General features: G+C 39.3%; 2 protein-coding genes across 15 annotated transcripts in view; one reads left to right on the forward strand and one right to left on the reverse strand.

Annotated features, from left to right (window-relative positions):
- Nucleotides 1–15,746, forward strand: part of dhrs13b.2 (dehydrogenase/reductase (SDR family) member 13b.2) — a 34,059-nt gene extending 18,313 nt beyond the window's left edge. Inside the window, exons 5-9 of one of the 2 annotated variants that reach the window (XM_039757160.1) lie at nt 4,051–4,380; nt 6,966–7,055; nt 9,656–9,672; nt 14,486–14,513; nt 15,189–15,746. In XM_039757160.1, coding sequence (XP_039613094.1) covers nt 4,051–4,380; nt 6,966–7,055; nt 9,656–9,672; nt 14,486–14,500 — 452 coding nt within the window. In that variant the 3' untranslated portion in view covers nt 14,501–14,513; nt 15,189–15,746. Of the gene's footprint in view, nt 1–4,050; nt 4,381–6,965; nt 7,056–9,655; nt 9,673–14,485; nt 14,514–15,185 lie in introns of both variants that reach the window. The other variant, XM_039757159.1, reaches the window with a different exon arrangement.
- Nucleotides 15,747–16,716: 970 nt separating this feature from the next.
- Nucleotides 16,717–20,640, reverse strand: part of LOC120531595 (rap1 GTPase-activating protein 2-like) — a 443,280-nt gene continuing 439,356 nt past the window's right edge. For all 13 annotated transcript variants that reach the window (XM_039757149.1, XM_039757145.1, XM_039757144.1 and 10 more), the window contains 2 exons: nt 18,932–18,975; nt 16,717–18,727 (listed from right to left, as the gene is read on the reverse strand). In XM_039757149.1, coding sequence (XP_039613083.1) covers nt 18,967–18,975 — 9 coding nt within the window. In that variant the 3' untranslated portion in view covers nt 16,717–18,727; nt 18,932–18,966. The remainder of the gene's footprint in view (nt 18,728–18,931; nt 18,976–20,640) is intronic.

The raw sequence follows: 20,640 nt of genomic DNA on the forward strand, positions 1-20,640 counted from the left end.
TGAGTTGTCTGTCTGTCCGAGTGTCTGTGTGCAGGTACAGAACTGTGGGCAGACATCTGACAGCCCTGACTCTGGCCAGAAAAGAAAGGCATTCATATGGTGCGCGTTGAGTTTAGTGAAAATGTACTCAGCAATGTTGCACTCCATGACAGAGCAGCAGGTGTATGTCATCTATGAGTCGCTACCATTAGATTTATGTAGTCCCTTTACTTCTGTGGAATTTCAGCAGCATTTTCTGTGCTATCAAGAGTGTTTCTCCATGTTGTTTTAGCACTGTCATATGCAGGCATTTATCCAAAGAGGCGTTTATTTCTATCAGTGTTAATATTGTCAGCCTCTCTCCCAGTGCTGGAGTTTAAGTCTCCATAGGGCAGGATTTTTACTTTGCCCGAAAAAGCATTTTTTGTCTGTCATTTTGGTTAAGGTCTGCGTTCATGATTCTACACTTAGAAATACGCTAGGAAAAATGGGATCTGGGCAATAGCAGCAAGGAAGAAACTAGTGGTCATCAGGATTCACTGGCCAGTCAGCGTCCCCAATATAATGTATGGTCAGAAACTTTGGGTACAAACTCGCATAATACAATTTTGGCAGTGTTTGGAAAGTTTAAATAGTTATATATTAAATATTACATAGTGCTTTCAAAAAAGGTTATAACAAGTGTTATATTAAAAATATTGCTTTTTATTAATTAGTGTATTATATTACATACTAGCAAAATACCCGTGCTTCACAGCGGAGAAGAAGTGTGTTAAAGAAGTTATGAAAAAGAAAAGGAAACATTTTAAAAATAATGTAACATTTGCTTTCTATTCGTTTGCATAAGCACAGTCCTTCACCAGCAATTATTTAATGTTAGCTCTTGCGAATATCGTATTCGTCGTAGGCATGACAAATGGCAGCGTGTCTATAAACTTAATTTAAACTTACGGTTTACACTGTGCTTTGTTTCCGCAGTAGCTGCACTTATGAATATGCTTGTATGCGTCACTCGCTTCATATTCTTTTGCTGCCTTCTCAATTGTGTAATGCGTTTTTTGTTCAGCGCTCTTTGGAGCTCTTCCTTGTTCTCTGCGTACTACGTTCACAGTCAGTTCACGTGAGCCGCTCTCTTGTGTGATCTTGCGATGTCCACGGCTTTATTTAATGTTAGATAAGACCCGGCACTTAAAAGTTTCTCTCGCACTTTCGCTGAGTTTGTGCCAAACACTAAACCATCTCATCTTCGTTTGCATAAGCACCCTATATGGGCAGGCACTCAATTACATGGGAGGCGTGATGAAGCGGGACACAACTTCGCCTCACACGGCGACCGAGCTGCAGGCTATGGCCGTATATATGGTCGAAAGTAGGTTCCAGTTATGACCGTTACGCGTAGAATTTCTAAATGAAACCTGCCTAACTTTTGTAAGTAAGCTGTAAGGAATAAGCCTGCCAAATTTCAGCCTCCTACCTACACGGAAAGTTGGAGAGTGAGTGAGTGAGTCAGTCAGTCAGGGCTTTGCCTTTTATTAGTATAGATTATATTACTTGTGTTACTTGTCTAATAAGTATGAAACTATAAAAAATATTCAGCAAGCAAATCCTTTAAAATAACACAGTACATACATCTGGAACTGAACAACCACAAAGTAGCAATTATATCTACATTTCAATATAATTACAAGGCAATAAATAGATAAAAAACATATATTTTAGTTATTGGTCTTAAATTCAATGAACACTTCTGAACTGGCAAACAAAAGTGTCCTGATTTTTGTATATCAAAAGCAGCTAATGTTGAAGCTGTTTATTATGTAATTGTGAACTTTTTAGTTATGTGACAAGTTTCCTACTTTTTCCAATCAAATAGAATTTTAACGAGTCAACAAATGTAAAAATGAAGCAAAAATATTATGCTCAAGTCTTCCAAAATATCAGGGACCTATATGTCCATATTTATTCTTTGAAACAAGCCTCTATTATACACCATAAGGAGAAGTTTTTCAAAATGAATATCTGAAAAACTATTTCTCTTTGGTGTGAGCTGAGCGAAAGACTTCCGTAAATGAACAGTCTTTCGACAGAAATGCTTGAAGAGGCTAATATATTTTATCATAAGAAGCCTCGATAGAGGCATTCCACATTTGTTGCAGACTTCAAATAGTCCAGGATTATGAAGTATCTACCTCATCCATTTCAGGAACAAACATACCATAGACGTGGTGGCCACAAATGTGCCTGCAAGTAGTTGCATCTTTTTTGCAATGTATTTTAGACTCAATCCAATAGACATTAATTCACAAAAAACTTTTATTGTGAGCAGTCTAAATGCTGTGCTGAATATAAACTGGATAACCAAAAAAGTCAGTTTTATTTCACATTCAATTTTATTATTAGCATCATAAAGATAATCTGAACACATCTGAGACTGCAGTAGATACGAGCTGCGAGTCCACTGCAATATTCAAAGCAAAGGTTGTGTAGCAGAGAGGAACAGCAGCATCTGTATTTTTTTGTTCTGTGACTAATGATAACATATAATAGAACAGTACAAGAGTAGAGCCTAATGTTGGTAATACATCGGAAAACATGTGGACTTTAAGTAACTTGTTAATAGAGTAATATTTATTACTTATTGTTCAAAAGGTGAATGTTATATTGCTCTTGGCACAAAATAGTAATATTATCACATAACATGCTATATTAGTAACGTGTTACTCCCACTCTGGATTTTACTGAGATTCCTTTGTAGGATGGCAGGGCTCGCTTTCAGTGACAGGGTGTACAAAGGAACAGTCTGAGATGTTCTTGAAGTAAAGCCCCACTTGTGATAAGGTGTCTTGATCAACCTGACCACCTTGATGCTGTGTTGTCACCTCTCATAGATAAGGCCCATTGAAGGGTGAACCAGGAAACAATGGTGTGATAGGCTCTTTCCACAATTTTGTATTTTTTTTCTATTTTCTTCTTCTAGGAGGAGTCAATGTTGGGTGAACACTGTTCGGGAGGAGGTTCTATAGTCTCCTCCTGTGTAACAATTATGAAAAAAAAAATTCCTTACCACAGATTACACAGAAGAAAATTTCTTCAAACATGAAAAGGGACATAGGGCCAAATTTGGTCATATGTGGCGCCTGCATGTATGCTAGTAGTCAGTACACTGAGTTTATGCGCTGCCTTACAATTGATGCTATGTCTAGCCTTATTAAGTGGAATAACTTTGGTGTCCTATAGACACAGGAATCAGCTTTTGAAAGAGCAAAAGCTCATCTTGGAGCTGATGTGCAAGAGTCTGCACTAACGGAAAACTGGACACCTTCTCAATGTAATATGACTATGTGACTGCACCTGCTCCTGGTTAGTTTACAAATTTAACGTAACTTCATTGTGAGTAAATCTATGTTTTTCTGACTAACGATATGAACTTTAAGTTGATATCCACATCTAAACAGTGGTAGTAACTTAATAACTCCTTTGTACTTTACAGTGACTACAATTACATACAGCCTGACTTTTATTAACCATAATAGCATAAATTTTATCATGTTTATCCCTTATTACAAGATACTGACTTCTGTCAAAACTCAAATAAGTTCAGGTTTAATATACAAAACTGCTTTGGTGTAACTGCTAGCATAGTAGCAAGTTAACCAATTTGACTTGATATTTATGAAGGAATTCCACCAAGAAACATATACAGCTTTTGTGCAGCTTTAATAAGTGAATTTCAACATGACTTCTTACTTCGGTAAAAGAAGTTTTTGTACTTTAAAGTAGAGAGGTGGAATAAATGCGATCCATTTTATTTTATGAAAAGGGCCTATTATATCTTTTAGCAGGGCTGGGATGACATGTGATTTTCTTATGTTCAAATAGAGAATGTTACTAGAGTGGACTGAGTGGCATACAAAATGAAATGAAATGTGATGAGAATGTAATGTATGTTCATTCCTGTCTTTGCTTCCTTCTGTGGACAAATTTCAGTTAGTTAAAGTATCAGGATGCTTTGCTTTGAGAAAGAGTGCAGACCTAATACTTAACTGCCCTTTTCATGCACTTGGATTACAGAGAGCCCCATGGTGACCATCCATTCGTCCCAAGAGCTTGTCTTGCAGGAAGGTGACACAGAGAAGCTAGTGTGCGAGATCAATGGATACTATCCTCTAGATGTTGAGGTGGAATGGTTAAGAGAAGTCCCTGGCAAGCACTTGCTTCCTTTTGTGGTAAAGAATGTCCTGTTCACAAGCCACCGCCATTACAACAATGGCACCTTTGGCATCTCAGCCTTCTTTCTGCTGCATGCTTCCCTAATTGATGATGGGGTAGTGTACACTTGTCGAGTGTCACACATATCCTTGAGGGTCCCCATACGAAAGAAGATCACCGTACATGTGAAAGGTAAGCAGCAGTTTTAGAGGAATGAGGTGAGTTATTGTTTCTTGTTTTTGTAATGTTGAAAGTGACTTAAAGTAATGAGGAACTGCGACAGATGAACATGTATGTGCCCTTACTAATTACAAAATGCTTTTTCTATGCCAGTAGATGAGGTCAAAAAGCCTGGATTCATTTGCCCCTGTGGGAGGTTTCAGATTTCATTACAGATCCTGTTGACCGTTTTCTCTGTATTATTTGGCAGGTCACTACCGTTTTCTAGCTTTAGCCCTTCTTGTAATCAGACTAGTATCTTGAGCAACTCAAAGTTAATTTACTTAACTTTGGTGAATGCAAGCTGCAGTGGTGCACTTCCTTTGAAGGCAGTGGATTTTAAGAATGACCGAGCCTCATCAGTATCTACCCGATTACCTGCAGAAGAGGTGCTGGTCAAACATAATACACCATACATTGTCATTTTTTAGCATTGTACACCACCTGTTCTACTGAAGTTTGTGAGGAATTCCTCCACTTTTTCCATAACAAAATGAAAGATCTAAATAATTTAACTAACATAAATACATCATCTGTTTATATTTCTCCCTGTTTTCCCACTCCATCCAGCTCCTTCTCTACGTTCTCACCAGTCACATCTGCGTTTGTTAATAACCTGCTTTGAAATGTGAGGCCGACTACTTGTGTACTGGATCCCATCCCTAGCACTCTTAAATCCTGCCTTCATGCCATAATCCCAACTGTTACAACAATAATAAACATCCCTTGACACTGGCTCTGTGTCGCTCACTTTTAAAATCGCTTCTGTAACCCCAATGTTAAAAAAGTCTGGTCTTGATGCTGACAATCTTAACAATTTGCAGCCTATTTCCTACTTACCTTTCCTGTCAAAAGCTCTTGAGCGTGTTGTAGCCTCCCAGCTCACCAATTACTTAACCACTAATAACTTGATGGAACCCTTTCAGTCTGGTTTCAGGCGCGGCACAGCTGTGAAACTGCTCTGCTACGGGTAACCAATGATTTGCTTATGGCAGCAGACTCTGGACAAACTAGCATATTAATTCTGTTAGACCTCAGTGCAGCATTTGACACTGTCAGACATGACATTCTACTGTCCAGAATGGAGAACATGCTGGGTATCTCTGGCACTGCCCTCCAGTGGTTCAAGTCCTATCTGACTGATAGGCAAGAGTTTGTTAGTCTTGGCAACAGCAGATCCAGCTCAGCACCAGTCACACAAGGAGCTCCTCAGGGCTCTGTCCTTGGCCCTCTTCTCTTCCGTATCTATATGCTTCCCCTTGGCCATATTATTCGTAGCTATGGACTGGGTTAGCATCTTTATGCAGATGATACTCAACTCTACTTCAATGTTAAAAGTGGAACTTCATCAGAGCTTTCTCAGCTCACAACCTGCCTTAGTGAAATTAAAACCTGGATGGAGCAGAACTCTTTAAAATTAAATTGCAACAAAACTGAACTCCTGCAAATTGGGACTAAATGCAACTTAATAAAATGAGCTCCTTCCCAGTCCATCTTGGCGGTGATCTCATCAGCCCTGCCTCTACTGCAAAGAATCTTGGTGTCATTTTTGATTCCTCCCTCTCTTATTCCGCCCACATAAATCACATTAAGAAACCTTCTTACTTTCACCTCCGTAACATATCCCGTGTTCGTTCTTTCCTCTCCTTTTCTAATGCTGAGAAACTTGTCCATGCTTTTATCGCATCTCGCTGTTGGCAGGTGCCCCTTCTAATCTTATATCACAGCTCTAGCTTATTCAAAACTCGGCTGCAAGAGTCCTTACTTGAACCAGCAGCAGCGAACACATCACACACATCCTGCTCTGTCTTCACTGGCTCCCTGTGTCTCACAGAATCGAATATAAAATCCTATTAATAACCTACAAAGCCTTAAATAACCTCGCACCAAACTACATCAGTGACCTTCTCCATCACTATGTGCCTGCCCGCCCACTAAGGTCCTCTGATTCTGGCAATCTTGTTGTACCCCACACTAATCTACACTCCATGGGTGACAGGGCCTTCAGCTGTATAGCGCCCAGACTCTGGAATGACCTACCGAAATTAATCAGGTCAGCTGACTCCATGAATTCTTTTAAAAAACAACTCAAAACTCATCTGTTCAGGAAGGCTTTTAGCTCTACTTGACTTCATTCCCCTTCTCTCAGTTTACCTCTCTGTCAAGATGCTCATGTAACCTGTATGTGTGTGTGCTAGACCATCAATTATGTTGTCTGTTAGGCTTTTCTCTGAATTTACTGTCTTAATCTTCTTTATTTATTTATTTGGTTTGTACAGTGCTATATACTGTATATCATGCCATTCTATCTTAAACTCTGTGGAGTGCCTTGAGCATGGGAAAGGCGCTATATAAATAAAATGTATTATTATTATTATTATGTGCAAATGCCAACAGGGGAGAGGTCCATCCTCTTACCTCCTGCACATTTTTGGATTTGCCTGTATAGAGATTAAACTGAATCATAAAAACAGCAGGGATGGGCTGTGACTTCAATTTCATTTTGGTTGCGTAAGTCAGATGTCTTAAGCACTCATTGTGTCCTTTTGTTTTTGCAGCCTTGCCTTCCTATGTTATGGTTTATGTGGTGATTGTTTTAATCATCCTGGTGCCTCTGCTGATTTATCTACTAAACGTCATAAACAAAGGTAATTTACAAATGGATCGTTCTTGCTGTAATGTATGGTGTGGCTAGCAAGGTGATGGCATACAGAGTGTCTCTGGCAATAAAATCCCCAGTAGGTTTATAGGGGAGAGTGAAGAATTTGGCTTCCATTTTACCACCTGTTATGCCACAAGATACACTGCACTGCCAAATGACTATGTCAGAGTATCCCCATTCAAATAATAGTGGGAATGTATTTGGGGCCTCATGTCCATCTATCAATTTTCCGAACTAAATTTTTCAGTTCATTATTGTATATTTGGCTAGCACTTTCATTTAATACAACTTTCCGTACATGATGAGGATTTATCACACTTGTTTAAATACTGTATATGTGAATGTGTGTATACATATATATGCTGTAGATTGTGAGAAGAAGCAACAAGAGACAAGGCAAGGCTTGGGGCAGCCACCCGTTTAATTTGGTATCCTGGCTGCAAAAGCAAACGATTCATGACTTAGTCAAGTTTACACGACAGAGTCCAAAACAGAACTGCCTTCCAGGGAAAAGGTGTGAGGCTTTATAGGACGTTTGGGGGAAGTGATGTCATCCTCGGGACCGGAAGTGATGTAGTCCTAGGGCCCGGGACCGGAAGTGATGTGTCCCGAGTCGAGGTGGTGGCTCCTGGTGGGATTTCCTGGGAAAGGCCTGCAGGAAACTTAGAAAGCGCGTCAGCGCACCCCGCCCCCCGGGCAGATGTATTATCAGTCATCTCTAAGCCATTCAGCTTCCTCCTATGCGCACGTGTATGACAATATATATATATATATATATATATATATATATATATATATATATATATATATATATATATATATATATACTGCTCAAAAGAATTAAAGGAACACTTTTTAATCAGAGTATAGCATAAAGTCAATGAAACTTATGGGATATTAATCTGGTCAGTTAAGTAGCAGAGGGGTTGTTAATCAGTTTCAGCTGCTGTGGTGTTAAGGAAATTAACAACAGATGCACTAGAGGGGCAACAATGAGATGACCCCAAAACAGGAATGGTTTAACAGGTGGAGGCCACTGACATTTTTCCCTCCTCATCTTTTCTGACTGTTTCTTCACTAGTTTTGCATTTGGCTACAGTCAGTGTCACTACTGGTAGCATGAGGTGATACCTGGACCCTACAGAGGTTGCACAGGTAGTCCAACTTCTCCAGGATGGCACATCAATACGTGTCATTGCCAGAAGGTTTGCTGTGTTTACCTGCACAGTCTCAAGGGCATGGAGGAGATTTTGGGAGACAAGCAGTTACTCTAGGAGAGCTGGAGAGGGCCATAGAAGGTCCATAACCCATCAGCAGGACCAGTATCTGCTCCTTTGGGCAAGGAGGAACAGGATGAGCACTACCAGAGCCCTACAAAATGACCTCCAGCAGGCCACTGGTGTGAATGTCTCTGACCAAACAACCAGAAAGACTTCATGAGGGTGACCCAAGGGCCCCATGTCCTCTAATGGGCCCTGAGCTCACTGCCCAGCAGCATGCAGCTCGATTGGCATTCGCCATAGAATACCAGAATTGGCAGATGCACCACTGGTGCCCTGTGCTTTTTACAGATGAGAGCAGGTTCACCCTGAGCATGTGACAGAAGTGAAAGGGTCTGGAGAAGCCATGGAGAACATTATGCTGCCTGTAACATCATTCAGCATGAGCAGTTTGGTGGTGGGTTAATGATTGTCTGGGGAGGCATATCCATGGAGGGTCACACAGACCGCTACAGGCTTGACAAAGGCACCTTGGCTGCCATTAGGTATCAGGATGAAATCCTTAGACCCATTGTCAGACCCTATGCTGGTACAGTGGCTCCTGGTGCATGACAATTCCTGGCCTCATGTGGTGAGAGTATGCAGGCAGTTCCTGGAGGATGAAGGAATTGATACCATTGACTGGCCACCACACTTTACTGACCTAAATCCAATAGAACACCTCTGGGACATTATGCTTTGGTCCATCCAATGCCACCAGGTTGCACCTCAGACTGTCCAGGAGCTCAGTGATGCCCTGGTCCAGATCTGGGAGGAGATCCCCACAACACCATCTGTCATCTCATTAGAAGCATACACCGATGTTGTCAGGCATGTATACAAGAACACAGGGGCCATACAAAGTGCTGCGTACAATTTTGAGTTGCTGCAATTAAATTTTGGCAAAATGGATTAGCCTGCCACATAATTTTTTCACTCTGATTTTTGGGGCGTCTTTGAATTCAGGGCTCTGTAGGTTGATCATCTTCATTTCCATCAAACGATGTGGCATCCTTTCGTTCCTAACACATTACCCAGTCTATACCAGTATAGATATCCAGGAGGATTTCTTTTTCCCATTGAGATCTGATGTGTTTTCAAAGTGTTCCTTTAATTTTTTTGAGCAGTTTATATATATATATATATATATATATATATATATATATATATATATATATATATATATATATATATATATATATTTTATCTCTACAGTATGTGTATACAGTTTTGAATTAAGCTTACTCTGAGTGGTGTTACTGCATTTAAGGTAATCATTACTGTCAAACAGCTCATTTGAGAATCTGTTTTCTTTTTCCTATTGCAGCCAAAGAAGCACGGAAGGTGAGTATGGCAGCAGTGCTGTATGGTGCTGTACTGACAGTTATTTCTTTCAATATAACAATAAACAGCATTGCTATGAGAAGCGAAATGCTACTCCAAAGCCTAGAAAAGTTCATTTCATTTGTGGAGGTTAATTACCTGACATTAGCTCACGGGTGCTGAATGGTCATTCTAAGAATAGAGCATGTATTGAGTTTTAAAGGGCTGCATCAACAATATGCATCTGCAAAGAGAAACAATTTAGAAAATTGATGCATAGTCTAACATTCAGGTGCATCTGAAGATTTAGTTAACTGTTTTGAAAGTTGAAGCATTGTTAACTTTTGTCTATTTGCTTCAAAGACAGAGGTATCACACATTTGGTTATTAAATGCTTTTTAACAATCAGTCATATCCAAAAATAACTCTTAGAGTGTAATTAAGTGTATTAGTAGCATACACATAATTAATAAAGTATTTTTAATAGAATTTTAGAATTAGAATGCTGGCATTTAAATCACTTGTATATAGGACCTGATTTGCTCACAGTCTATCAGGCATATTAAAGAGGAAAATGTACAAGCTAAATTCACCTTCCTTTAGGTAAATCTGAAACAAAACAGTCATATGAAAAGGCAAGCTCATACCATGCTGACTTTTTCAACATATTTGAACAGGCAAACTTTAGATCTCTAAGCAAACAGTGCCTTTAGATAAAGGTGAAACACCTGAATAAAGAGACAAGGAGAATTAGTCTTTTCAATAATTTTCCAACAAAAATGTCTACAGATATAATGGACTACTGGGGAAAAAGTAAATAGACCCTAGAAGCTGGTATTGTGCCCTTTAGTGGGACTGACTTCTTGTAGGTGTTTTACATAACTACCCAGCAGTCTCTGACATTGGCTCGGTGTAGTTTTTGACCACTCTTTCACACAAAATGTGTTTCAAAACATGTCTGTGGGCTTTCTTGCCTGCACTACCTATTTTAAATCACCCTCACACCATTTCAGTGGAGTAGAATCAGAGCTTTGACTAGGACATTCCTGAACCCTCCATTTGTTCTTTTTGAGCCTTTACTTGATGCATTTGCTAGTGTGCTTTGTGCCATTATTGTTCTGAAAATTTCAAGTTCAAATAAAACTTTTGGAAAGGTGGCCTCAACCATCACCTTAAGCACACTTTGATATGATATGGAATTCATAGCTGACTTGACAACTACAAACTGTCCAAGCCCTGAGGCAACAAAGCAATCCCAAACCATACTCATAACATTTCCAACACTATGCTTCACAGTTGCTGTAAGGTTCTTCTCTTGAAATGCTGTGTTTGGTTAGAGTCAAATATGTCTACTGTTACTGTAACCAAACTCATATCTTTGATTCACCTGTCCAGAGCACATTGTTCCAGAAGGCTTTGTCTTTGCCAATATGTTCTATGGCAAACTGTAGTCTTGCTTTAAAAGTTTTTAGGCAGTGAAGTCATTTTCCTGGCACACCTCGTATTTGTGCACTCACTTTCTCATTGTAGATGCACTTTGAGACCAACATTTGCAAGAGTTACCTGCCAATCCTGCAATAAAATTTTCGGGTTCTTGGAGACTTCTTTTGATATGAAATGGTCAGCTCTCGGGCTGAATTTGCTGTGCTGCCCTGTCCTGGACAATTAGCAGTCATTTGAAATCTTCAACACTTGTAGATGATTTTCCTTATGTACTCTAGATGACTATTATATAAACGATTATTTAAAAAAAATATGGCAATCTTTCTAAATCTTTTGCCTGACTCATATGCATCTACTACCTTATTTCCAGAAACCTTAGAGAGTTCTTTTGATCTTGGCATGTTGACACCACACACATCAGTAGCAAACAGAACACAGACTCTAGATATCTTCATTTGTATTAAGACAGGTTCCACCTACGTACTCCCTAAGGAGGTTCTCTAATCATTGGTCCTAAACTGGAACCCTTTATTCTAATTTTATGGATATGATAAATGTAGGAGTGTATTTACTTTTTCCACATCCTAATTTTTATTAATTTAGATTATTAGAATTGAATACACCATATCAATTGTATGTGTCATTTGTTCAAGTATATCACCTTTATCTGTAGGCACTGTTTGAATGAAGATCTAATGTAGATAGATAGAAATTTATTTGTCCCCGGAGGAAATTTGGCTTTTTACAGAAGCTCTTTAAATAAATAAATGCATAAATACATAGATAAATAAGTAAATAAATATACACACACTTTGGTTTGAACACACATCAGAATGAATATAAGCAAGAAATTTAAAATGTGAAAGAAAAGTTCTGACTTGGCTGTCACAGTCACAGTGAGGCATTAAGCAAACATATTGCTGTTGGTATAAGGGACCCCCATGGTGTTTCTCAACACACATCTGCTAAATAATTTGTTGGCTGAAAGTCCTCAGTGTTAGTGTATCAGAGAGTGGACATGCAGGATTATTCATAATGCCACTCAGTTTTGTTTTAATTTCCTCCTTTGCTACTACATCAAGGGGGTCCAGAGTGTGTCCTATAACTTAGCCTGCCCTTTTAATTAGCTTGTTGATTCGGTGGGCCTCTATTGAAGTGAGGTTACCAACCCAGCACATATCACTATAGAATATCACACTGGCCATCACAGAGTTATAGAAGATGTGAAGGATGTCACTTCCTACATTAAAGGAACACGGTCTCCTAAGGAAAAAGAGCCTGCTTTGCTCCTACTTCTATTGTTCCTCTGTGTTCCAAGACCAGTCCAACCTGTCATTAATGAGAACCAACAAGTACTTGTAGGAGAGGAACACCTCTACATCCACTCTCGGAATAGTGACTGGACATAGAGAAGCTGTATGGTGCAGTGAAAGTTGATCACCAGTTCTTTGGTTTTGCTGATGTTAAAATGCAGACAATTCTGTTTGCACCAAGAAACAGCGTTCTTCATCTGATTCCTATACTCTGTCTCATCCCCCTTATCAATATACCCCATACAGTACAGTTTAGAATCATCTGAGAATTTCTGCAAGTTACATGACCTGGTATTATATTTATAGTCTGAGGTGTGAAGTGAAGAGAAATAGAGACAGGACTGTGCCTTGTGGTGCTCCAGTGATGTTTACATCCGTATCAAGGATCCTTGATTCTCACAAATTGTGGTCTGCCTGTCAGATAGTCCATTATCCAGGACTCCATAGGCTCCCCTTAATGGGGATGGGTGGGTGGTATTGAATGCACTGGAGAAATCAAAAAACACAATCCTCACAATGCTGCCACCTTTGTGTTGATGAGACTAAGCCTTGTGGAACAGATAGATAATCGCATTCCCCACTCCAATCTTTGTCCGATAGGCAAATTGCACTTGGTCCAGGTAGTCTACCACAATATTTGCCTATTCAAATATGCCGAAAAAGTCAACAATTTCCAAGGGGAGTACTTGCTTTTTCATGTGACTGTATATGAATCATCAATTGAGGTCATTCAGAAATTCATCTCATTCTCTAACTCACTTAAAGCAGATCAGGGTCACAGGGGGTGCTAGAGCCTAACCCAGCTAGGGTGTGAGGCAGGAAAAGACCCTGGACAGGGCATGATTCTGTTGTAGCACTCAGAATGTATCTTTGTTTTAAGAGATGATTTTAAACATTTGATAGTGCTATTAAATGGGAGTTTTTCTAATGACAAAAATGTGTACAGGATGCTCTAAGATATTCTACCAAAATAGAACTTTCTTGGCAAAATTTCCTTGAACAATAAGTATACCAAATTTAAGCAAAATTGTTCCATGCAGACAGACGAATAGATGTGCCGACACCAGGAAGTGCTCTTTACATTTTATACAAGCATCTTTAAGAAAGATAATTGGTATTCCCTTTCTGAAAAATAGGATGGTAACATTTTGACTATTTAGTCTTTTTCATTTCTTTTCAGCAGGGGTATAACATTTTACATTTTTTCCTAGAGTATATATGTATAGTATATGTAAATAATTCTCACAAAGTCTTATTTCTGCTCCCTTAATTAATTCATGAGGGGTGTGCCACTTCTTTTAATTGTTATTTACAGGGCAATAGTCAATTAGTTGTTTTACTGCAGTTTATCAGTCCATCCATTTTCTTTAAAGCATTTTACTGGTCAGGCCTTCCCCTTGAATAAAGAGTACTGCACAGTTAGTGACCTTTTATTATACTTACCAAGTGTCTGGATATCTCAGCATTGAGAGGATGTGTGATCACCACAAGAGGGAATTTCAGCCCAGAATTGAACTGATGACCTAAATGCTGTGAGGCAGGTATGCAGTCTTCATAATTTAAGCTGTGTAAGCAATATTGAAAATACAGTCCCCACAGTATCACTGACTACATAACACACACACCATTGTGTTCTTCATAATTGTTTGTTTTCCATCCTTCCAGATTCCCAGACTTGCTCACACCATCTGAGCCTCTGGAACAAATCCCAGCAGTGGCAGACACGGGGATTTAGTTGATTTGATTTTCAAATTGAAGAGCTCATCAGGAGACAGTAATTAGCCTGGTGGAGATTTATGCACAGCTAAAGTGTCACTTTATTCTTTCCCTCTGATTTTTCATTCAGGTCACTGAGACCACAGTGGAACAACTAAAATGCTGTCTGGGTGAATTTAGTTTATACTGAATTCAAAGTAAAAGTCACACAACCCCCTTTATGACAGTCGGTATAAGAGGGGGATTCACATCATAGCATCACTTAATATTACTCACAGGTTCTTTGTATGCAGATGTTGTTAGTGATGCCTGTCTGTTCAAATGTTGGGTCAAAGCTCTCCTCTTCTATTTTTTTTTTGCAGAGAAAACCTTACTGATGGTTAAAGGAAGGTAAGAGAAAAGGGCTTGTTTTTGGTTGTCATTTTGCCAGTGTTGAATCTGATTTATCCATTTGATCTTACTATGGGGTCTCTAAATGTGACAGAATTCATTTTAAAGCCCAGTCTTAAATTTCATTCATGTTTTCAACTGTGACATGGCATCCATAAGAACTAAATCATGGCTTGTTATCCTCTGTAACAGAATAGCAGAGATCTGAATATAATTGTAGTCTATGACGAGCGTAGGACCCCCTATGTTCCATTTTGACATTCTCTGCTTTAATCTGTGACAGAGCTTCCTGCTCCTCATTAGGCTTATAAAATTCAGTTCTGCATAATGTAGTCATCTGTCGACCTTTTTCACTCATTTCTATGTACGTGAATTGTCTTGTAAAGCTGTTTAATGGTGGTTTGTGAGGTATTCTGGTAATAAAAAAATTGATCATAATAAGGACCTTTGAGAACTAACAATACCAGAAGAAAGAAGGAAGATCGTAGAGCCCTGAGAGAATCTCCTTGAACATAAAATACAGTATATGGGAATTCTTTTAGTGAGCATACATGGTGTGCTGTTAACTTGTGGTAGACGTTTGAGAGCATTTACAGGATCACTTAAAGCTCACATGACTTTTATGTTCATGCATAGGCACTCAGATCTCACTCGATTTTTGTCTTGTTGCAGTAGGATGCAGATTTCAGCTGGGCACTTTGACTGGGGATCGTGGTTTTCAAGAGAAGTGGACGCCCTTTTTTCCTTTGAAAGGATGCACATCCTAATTATGGAAATTTTTAATGTTAACTCAGGTTGGCAGAGGCATTGATTATGCCTCCAGTATCTCTCTGAAAAGCTGGAAGCTACGATGAATTAGAAACACTAAGGTTAAAAATGGGACGTGACAAAATTTACAACAAACCTGCCGCATGCTGTACTGAAGCATAAAGAAAACAAAAGGCCTCGCGGTGCTGTTCCCGCAGCACTGAAGCTAAATAGCTTTGTTTAAAGATGCAGGATGTATCAGGAGAGACACAATTTTGTTAATTTAACTTTTAATTTTTTATTTTTTTACTGTTTCTGCATTTAGCATTTACAGATCTTGAGAATTATAATTGTGGTGGGGTGTGGTTGTTAAGTACGACTTTTTAGACTTCTACACAATTTGAACAGAATTGATTTTGAGAAAAAATGTTTGAATTACATTTTGCACTGTGAGATCTGAAAAAAATAAATTTTCTTTTAAAAAGATTGTGACTAGCTTCCAAGTTATGCATATTTTGTTATGAAAAGGGAGACCTTTTTATTATTTATGAAAAGGAATAATCCTGCCAGAATTAATGACTTAAAGGTGGACTTGTGCACTCATTTTGATGAATTCACCAACAATGCCGTCTTGTGACTGTTTTAAGCTTCATATCAAAGAGTGGCGTTTTCAATAAAAAGCAATTCTTCCAATGGAGGTGCTGCCTTCTTTTATATAAAACCTTTTTTCAAAAACAGGAAGGCTAAAATGTTCCCTGTGAAAAAAAGGTAAAGGACTCCTCAGTAAAGGACTTTTACACAAGCACTGCCTATGAGATGTGAATGTCCAAGGCATTATGGCTTTGGAGTATAAATAATGCAACAATTGTTACATTTAAAAATAATGAAAGAGCACATGTTGACACAAAATACAACATTTTATTATTTATAGCAAATTCTGCATGGACACATTGGATAATACCAAATATACATATACATGATTCTCTCTTTTTAATTTAATTATCTCTTCTTATATGTTTATACAAGACAACAACAGAATGTGGCATTTTGCCAAAAATAACAATAAATTAATTGATATATACAGTACATTGTGTGGATTGGGGGGCAGCAGCACTTTTGCACACTGCCCAGGTTTTCCTTTTTCTTTTGAGACACATCCCACTGTGCCTCTTTGCTGCAGGCTGCCTCTGTAACTCCCCGAATGTGCTCAGTGAAAGTTGCCAAGTCTGCTTGTTTGGGCCTTGGCATCTTGGGCAAGTCGCAGGTGCTACTTGACAGCATTAATGGTTATTCTTCTAAAATGTGCAAGGAATTTACATATTGTCTTCCCTCAGTGTTGTTATTAGTGCATCTACTTAAGCTGTGTTTAACAAATGTTGTACATTTTAATTTGTCTTTCTTATATTCTTGACTGGTTAAATCTGCATTTGTTCCCCAACATGTTTTTGGCTGTTGACATACATCGCCGTTATAAAATTGTGCCCCAGCTGGGGTCTTTGTCACGTGTCTGTCACCAGTAGGGAAACCCTCTCTCCCTGAATGGTCAATTCAGTTCCAACAAGAAACTCTTGAGATCTGAATACAACTAGTAATTGGAAACTACACAGCACAAGAGACTAGTATAGCGGCAGGCTGTGAAATGTTACAAGACGGTGATCCATTGTACATTTTGAGGATAGAAAGGCTGACCTATGGGGACACGGGTGCACTTTGTGAATCTACTGTCTGAAAGATTTGGCTATGTAGGCACTCTAGGGATTTGAAACCTTAGAGATATCGATAATTCTACAGAATCTGAAGCATGACAAGCCGAGGATTCTGGCCACAGGGATCACAAGTACTATACACGGCATGAAGAAAGTGTGGATGCAGAGCTTGAAAATGCAGCTCAACAGCTAAGTGGACTCTTGGCAGGCTATCAAAGGGTTTCTGCCACCAGGAGGCTCAGCTTGTACCTACACTACAGTAAATCTACTTAAGAAAGCTGGCGTCACGCAGGTAGTCAAGTGTGTGTTGTTACTGAGGCTCCAACTGTATGGTCTCTCATCTAAGAGTGCATTTTGACACAGGCTCATGATTGGCAGAATATAATCCACAAATAACAGGAGAAATCACACTGAAAAATCTGTTCCACTTACCCTGCGTGAAGGGAGACTTGGACTTCATCATACAGATAGTCAAAAGCAAGGTGAACAGAATGGATATGAATTTAAAACTGTCTCTATAGAACATGGTCTCAGATTGCAGCATTGTGTTCACTTCAGACTGGGAGAGATGGGCAGGAATAACAACCAATCACAGAATCAGACATTGATTTGTGTAGGATGGAGGTAAACTTTAATGCCATTGAAATACAATGCCAGCTACCACGTTTACACTGTAATCTGTGTGTCATTGGCTTTTATTCTTGCCAAAGATAAATGTGTGAAAATAAAGCTGAGACCAATTCACAACAAATAGGGACACAATGCTAGAGAATGCCCCCCTGTTTGTCGTCAAAAGTAAAAGAATGTCTCTGATTATGTTGCAGGAAAGAAACCCAACTTCATGAGTTAGGAAAATTTGATAAAATCAGGAACATAAGCTTAACTAAAATCAATAGGCAGGAAGAATATCTAGTAAGTTGTCTAGGCGACATGCTCCGTTTTCAGGTGGCATCCATAAGACCATCCTTCCTCCTCCTCCTCCTTTTTGTACCCTTAGATTGATAAGAGAGGCTGATAAGGATCCTAGTTAGCCAAACAACAGGAGTGCCATAAAGAGATCTGTAAGGAGGATACACGACAGCCAGATTGAATGTTGCCAGGTTCAATCAGGGTTTGTAGGGTACAGGCCTTAAGGCTGAACTGATGACATTACTCTCCACTATAGTATGAACGGTTAAACGGGGAACACCACAGAATAGGCAGATGTGCCCCACAGTCAAGATTTCTTCAGAAAGAAAGAATGAATATAAACCGAGATGAAAATGTTTTTGTTTTTCACATTCAACACTGAGAAATGTGGTAAACCCTTCTGGAGATCATCCATAAAATGGGACCTTTCCATAGTCTGAAGAAAATGATTCAAGCCAAGATCTTCCTGGAAGCCCTTAAGGGACTGATATGGGATGTGTGTTGATTCTGTTAACACCTACTGCTATATTTTCTTACAGGTTTTGACTTTAGATGTATACATCTTAAACATGTTATGGACTTTGAGCGGTTCATGGTGGCCACAGGGGCCAGGTTGTCTCCAGTATCGTCTCAAGTTTGCATTTGTGACGTGATTGTGCAAACACCTTCCTGAGTTCCAGTCTCTTCTCCGTATGTACTTAAACAGCCTTGTATGCTTCTGTGCTACACACCTGAACCTCTCCGGTTATGTGTGGAAACAGCAGCAGGCAGATGTTGTTGTATAGAAGGCGCCGCAACGACAAGTTTATTATGGATCTTGCACGACCCAATCAAATTCATTCATTCAGCAGTCTGTAATAACAAAACACAAAATATCTGTCAACAGAAGCCTGGCATGCCTAGCATGGTGGTATCTAGAATGTGACTAAATATGAATGCTACACTTGTTCCATCACTGGAAAAGAGAAGTTTGACTGACACCTTCAATGCTTCAAGATGGCTTAACACAAAATAAAATCAAATTTGAGCAGAGTCTGCAACATAAGTGTTACCAACCTTAATTTTTGGAGACATGTCTCCGGCAGTCTGTGCTAGTGTCCCTGTGAAAGACATAAAGCAGTAGGTCAGTCAGGCACGATCAACACATGCAGCGGGCACCCAACTGTAGAATAAAGCACTGGCACCTCATTTTGTACTCCCAGGCTGTGGCAAGAGATCCCCCACAATCATGCATACTAATCCCTGTAATAATAAAAACAATTGCTTGTTCAATGTTTTTGGCCTACAGATCAATTTTTGAGGTTTAATTTACATATGGACTCATTTTCCATCCATCCATTATCCAACCCGCTATATCCTAACACAGGGTCACAGCTAACACAGGAACAAATCCCCAGGCAGGGTGCCAGCCCACTGCAGGGCACACACTAGGGACTGCAGGAGGAAACTAGGGCACTCAGAGGAAACCCACACAGACACAGGGAAAACATGCAAACTCCACACAGGGAGGACCCAGGAAACGAACCCGGGTCTCCTAACTGCGAGGCAGCAGCACTACCCACTGTGCCACGATGCCGCCTGAACTAATTTTGAAAAAGTTTATTTTTCTTACCATTTTTGTGTTTCTTTGTTTAAGCGATGCTACTGAGATGTGTTACATGATCTTGTGGTTTCATTTATGACACCTTGATTATAATCCTATAAATAAGCACCAGTTTTAGTATGCATTACCCCTCGGTGGGTGAACGTCTAGTTTCTCATAGCACAGTTAGCTGATTTTCTAAGTAGGCCCTAGAGTTAGGTTTGTTTTTTGGTTTCTCACTCTCGTTTTGCCCAAAACATCTGCTCTTTATTCCTGATTTTGTCCTTGGCTACTACTTTGTCTAAGAAAACCATCTCTTGATCTTTTGTTTACACACAAGAAACCTTGGGACACTTTGTGTGTCTCATAACGCTCCCAATTTACTGATGTTGTGGCATCTCTTGTAGACACGCTTCCTTAACAAAAACATCTTGGGAGGGCTCAGACCTTCTACTCCTCTACTCTTCCCCTGGAAATCTGAAACTGTTCTCACCCAATTAACCATTAAGCAATTTGGGTTCCTTTTTGTATTCTTATTTTGTGACTAATATGGTACTACAGCACTATTGTAAATTTTAATTTGGTCTTTAAAAAATAGGATTTTTTTTAAAATAAAAATAAATTAACAATGAAGACTCACTAATCTGCTTGTCTTGGAGTCTTGTATGTATGTTACCATCCAGTTGACGCTCTGAACTGGCCAACTTTATTTAATTTCAAAAGCAGCAGGGATACGGTGTTCCTCTAACATAAAGAATGCTGGCAGTCACCTCCAGTTCGCCCTCTGGTGGTTGTTCCGAGTGTCAACTGGATGATAACATGCATACAAGACTGCAAGATCGAGGGAAGGGGTGGGTTAGGGTTGATTTCACCCTACCGTATTTTTAGTCAACCAATGAGAAACATGCGTACCAAGTTTCATGAAAATACTCCAGCTTTTCGGAAGTGATGCTGGAACATACATACATACGCACACATATACGTTGACTTTTATATAAATAGATTGCTTGCTATTTTAAATGTTATCACTTAGAATTGAATTAAAAATGTGCAGAGAAACCAAAGTACAGGGCAAAAATTTCTGATTTGCATGTTGAGCGGCAACTTTTTGTTCTCCAAACATGCAATTTTCGCATTTCAGATTGCAGAGAGTTACATATTGGCAATGTTAGATAAAACAATT

Source organism: Polypterus senegalus, chromosome 6 (assembly GCF_016835505.1).
Source record: "Polypterus senegalus isolate Bchr_013 chromosome 6, ASM1683550v1, whole genome shotgun sequence".
Classification (NCBI taxonomy): domain Eukaryota; kingdom Metazoa; phylum Chordata; class Cladistia; order Polypteriformes; family Polypteridae; genus Polypterus; species Polypterus senegalus.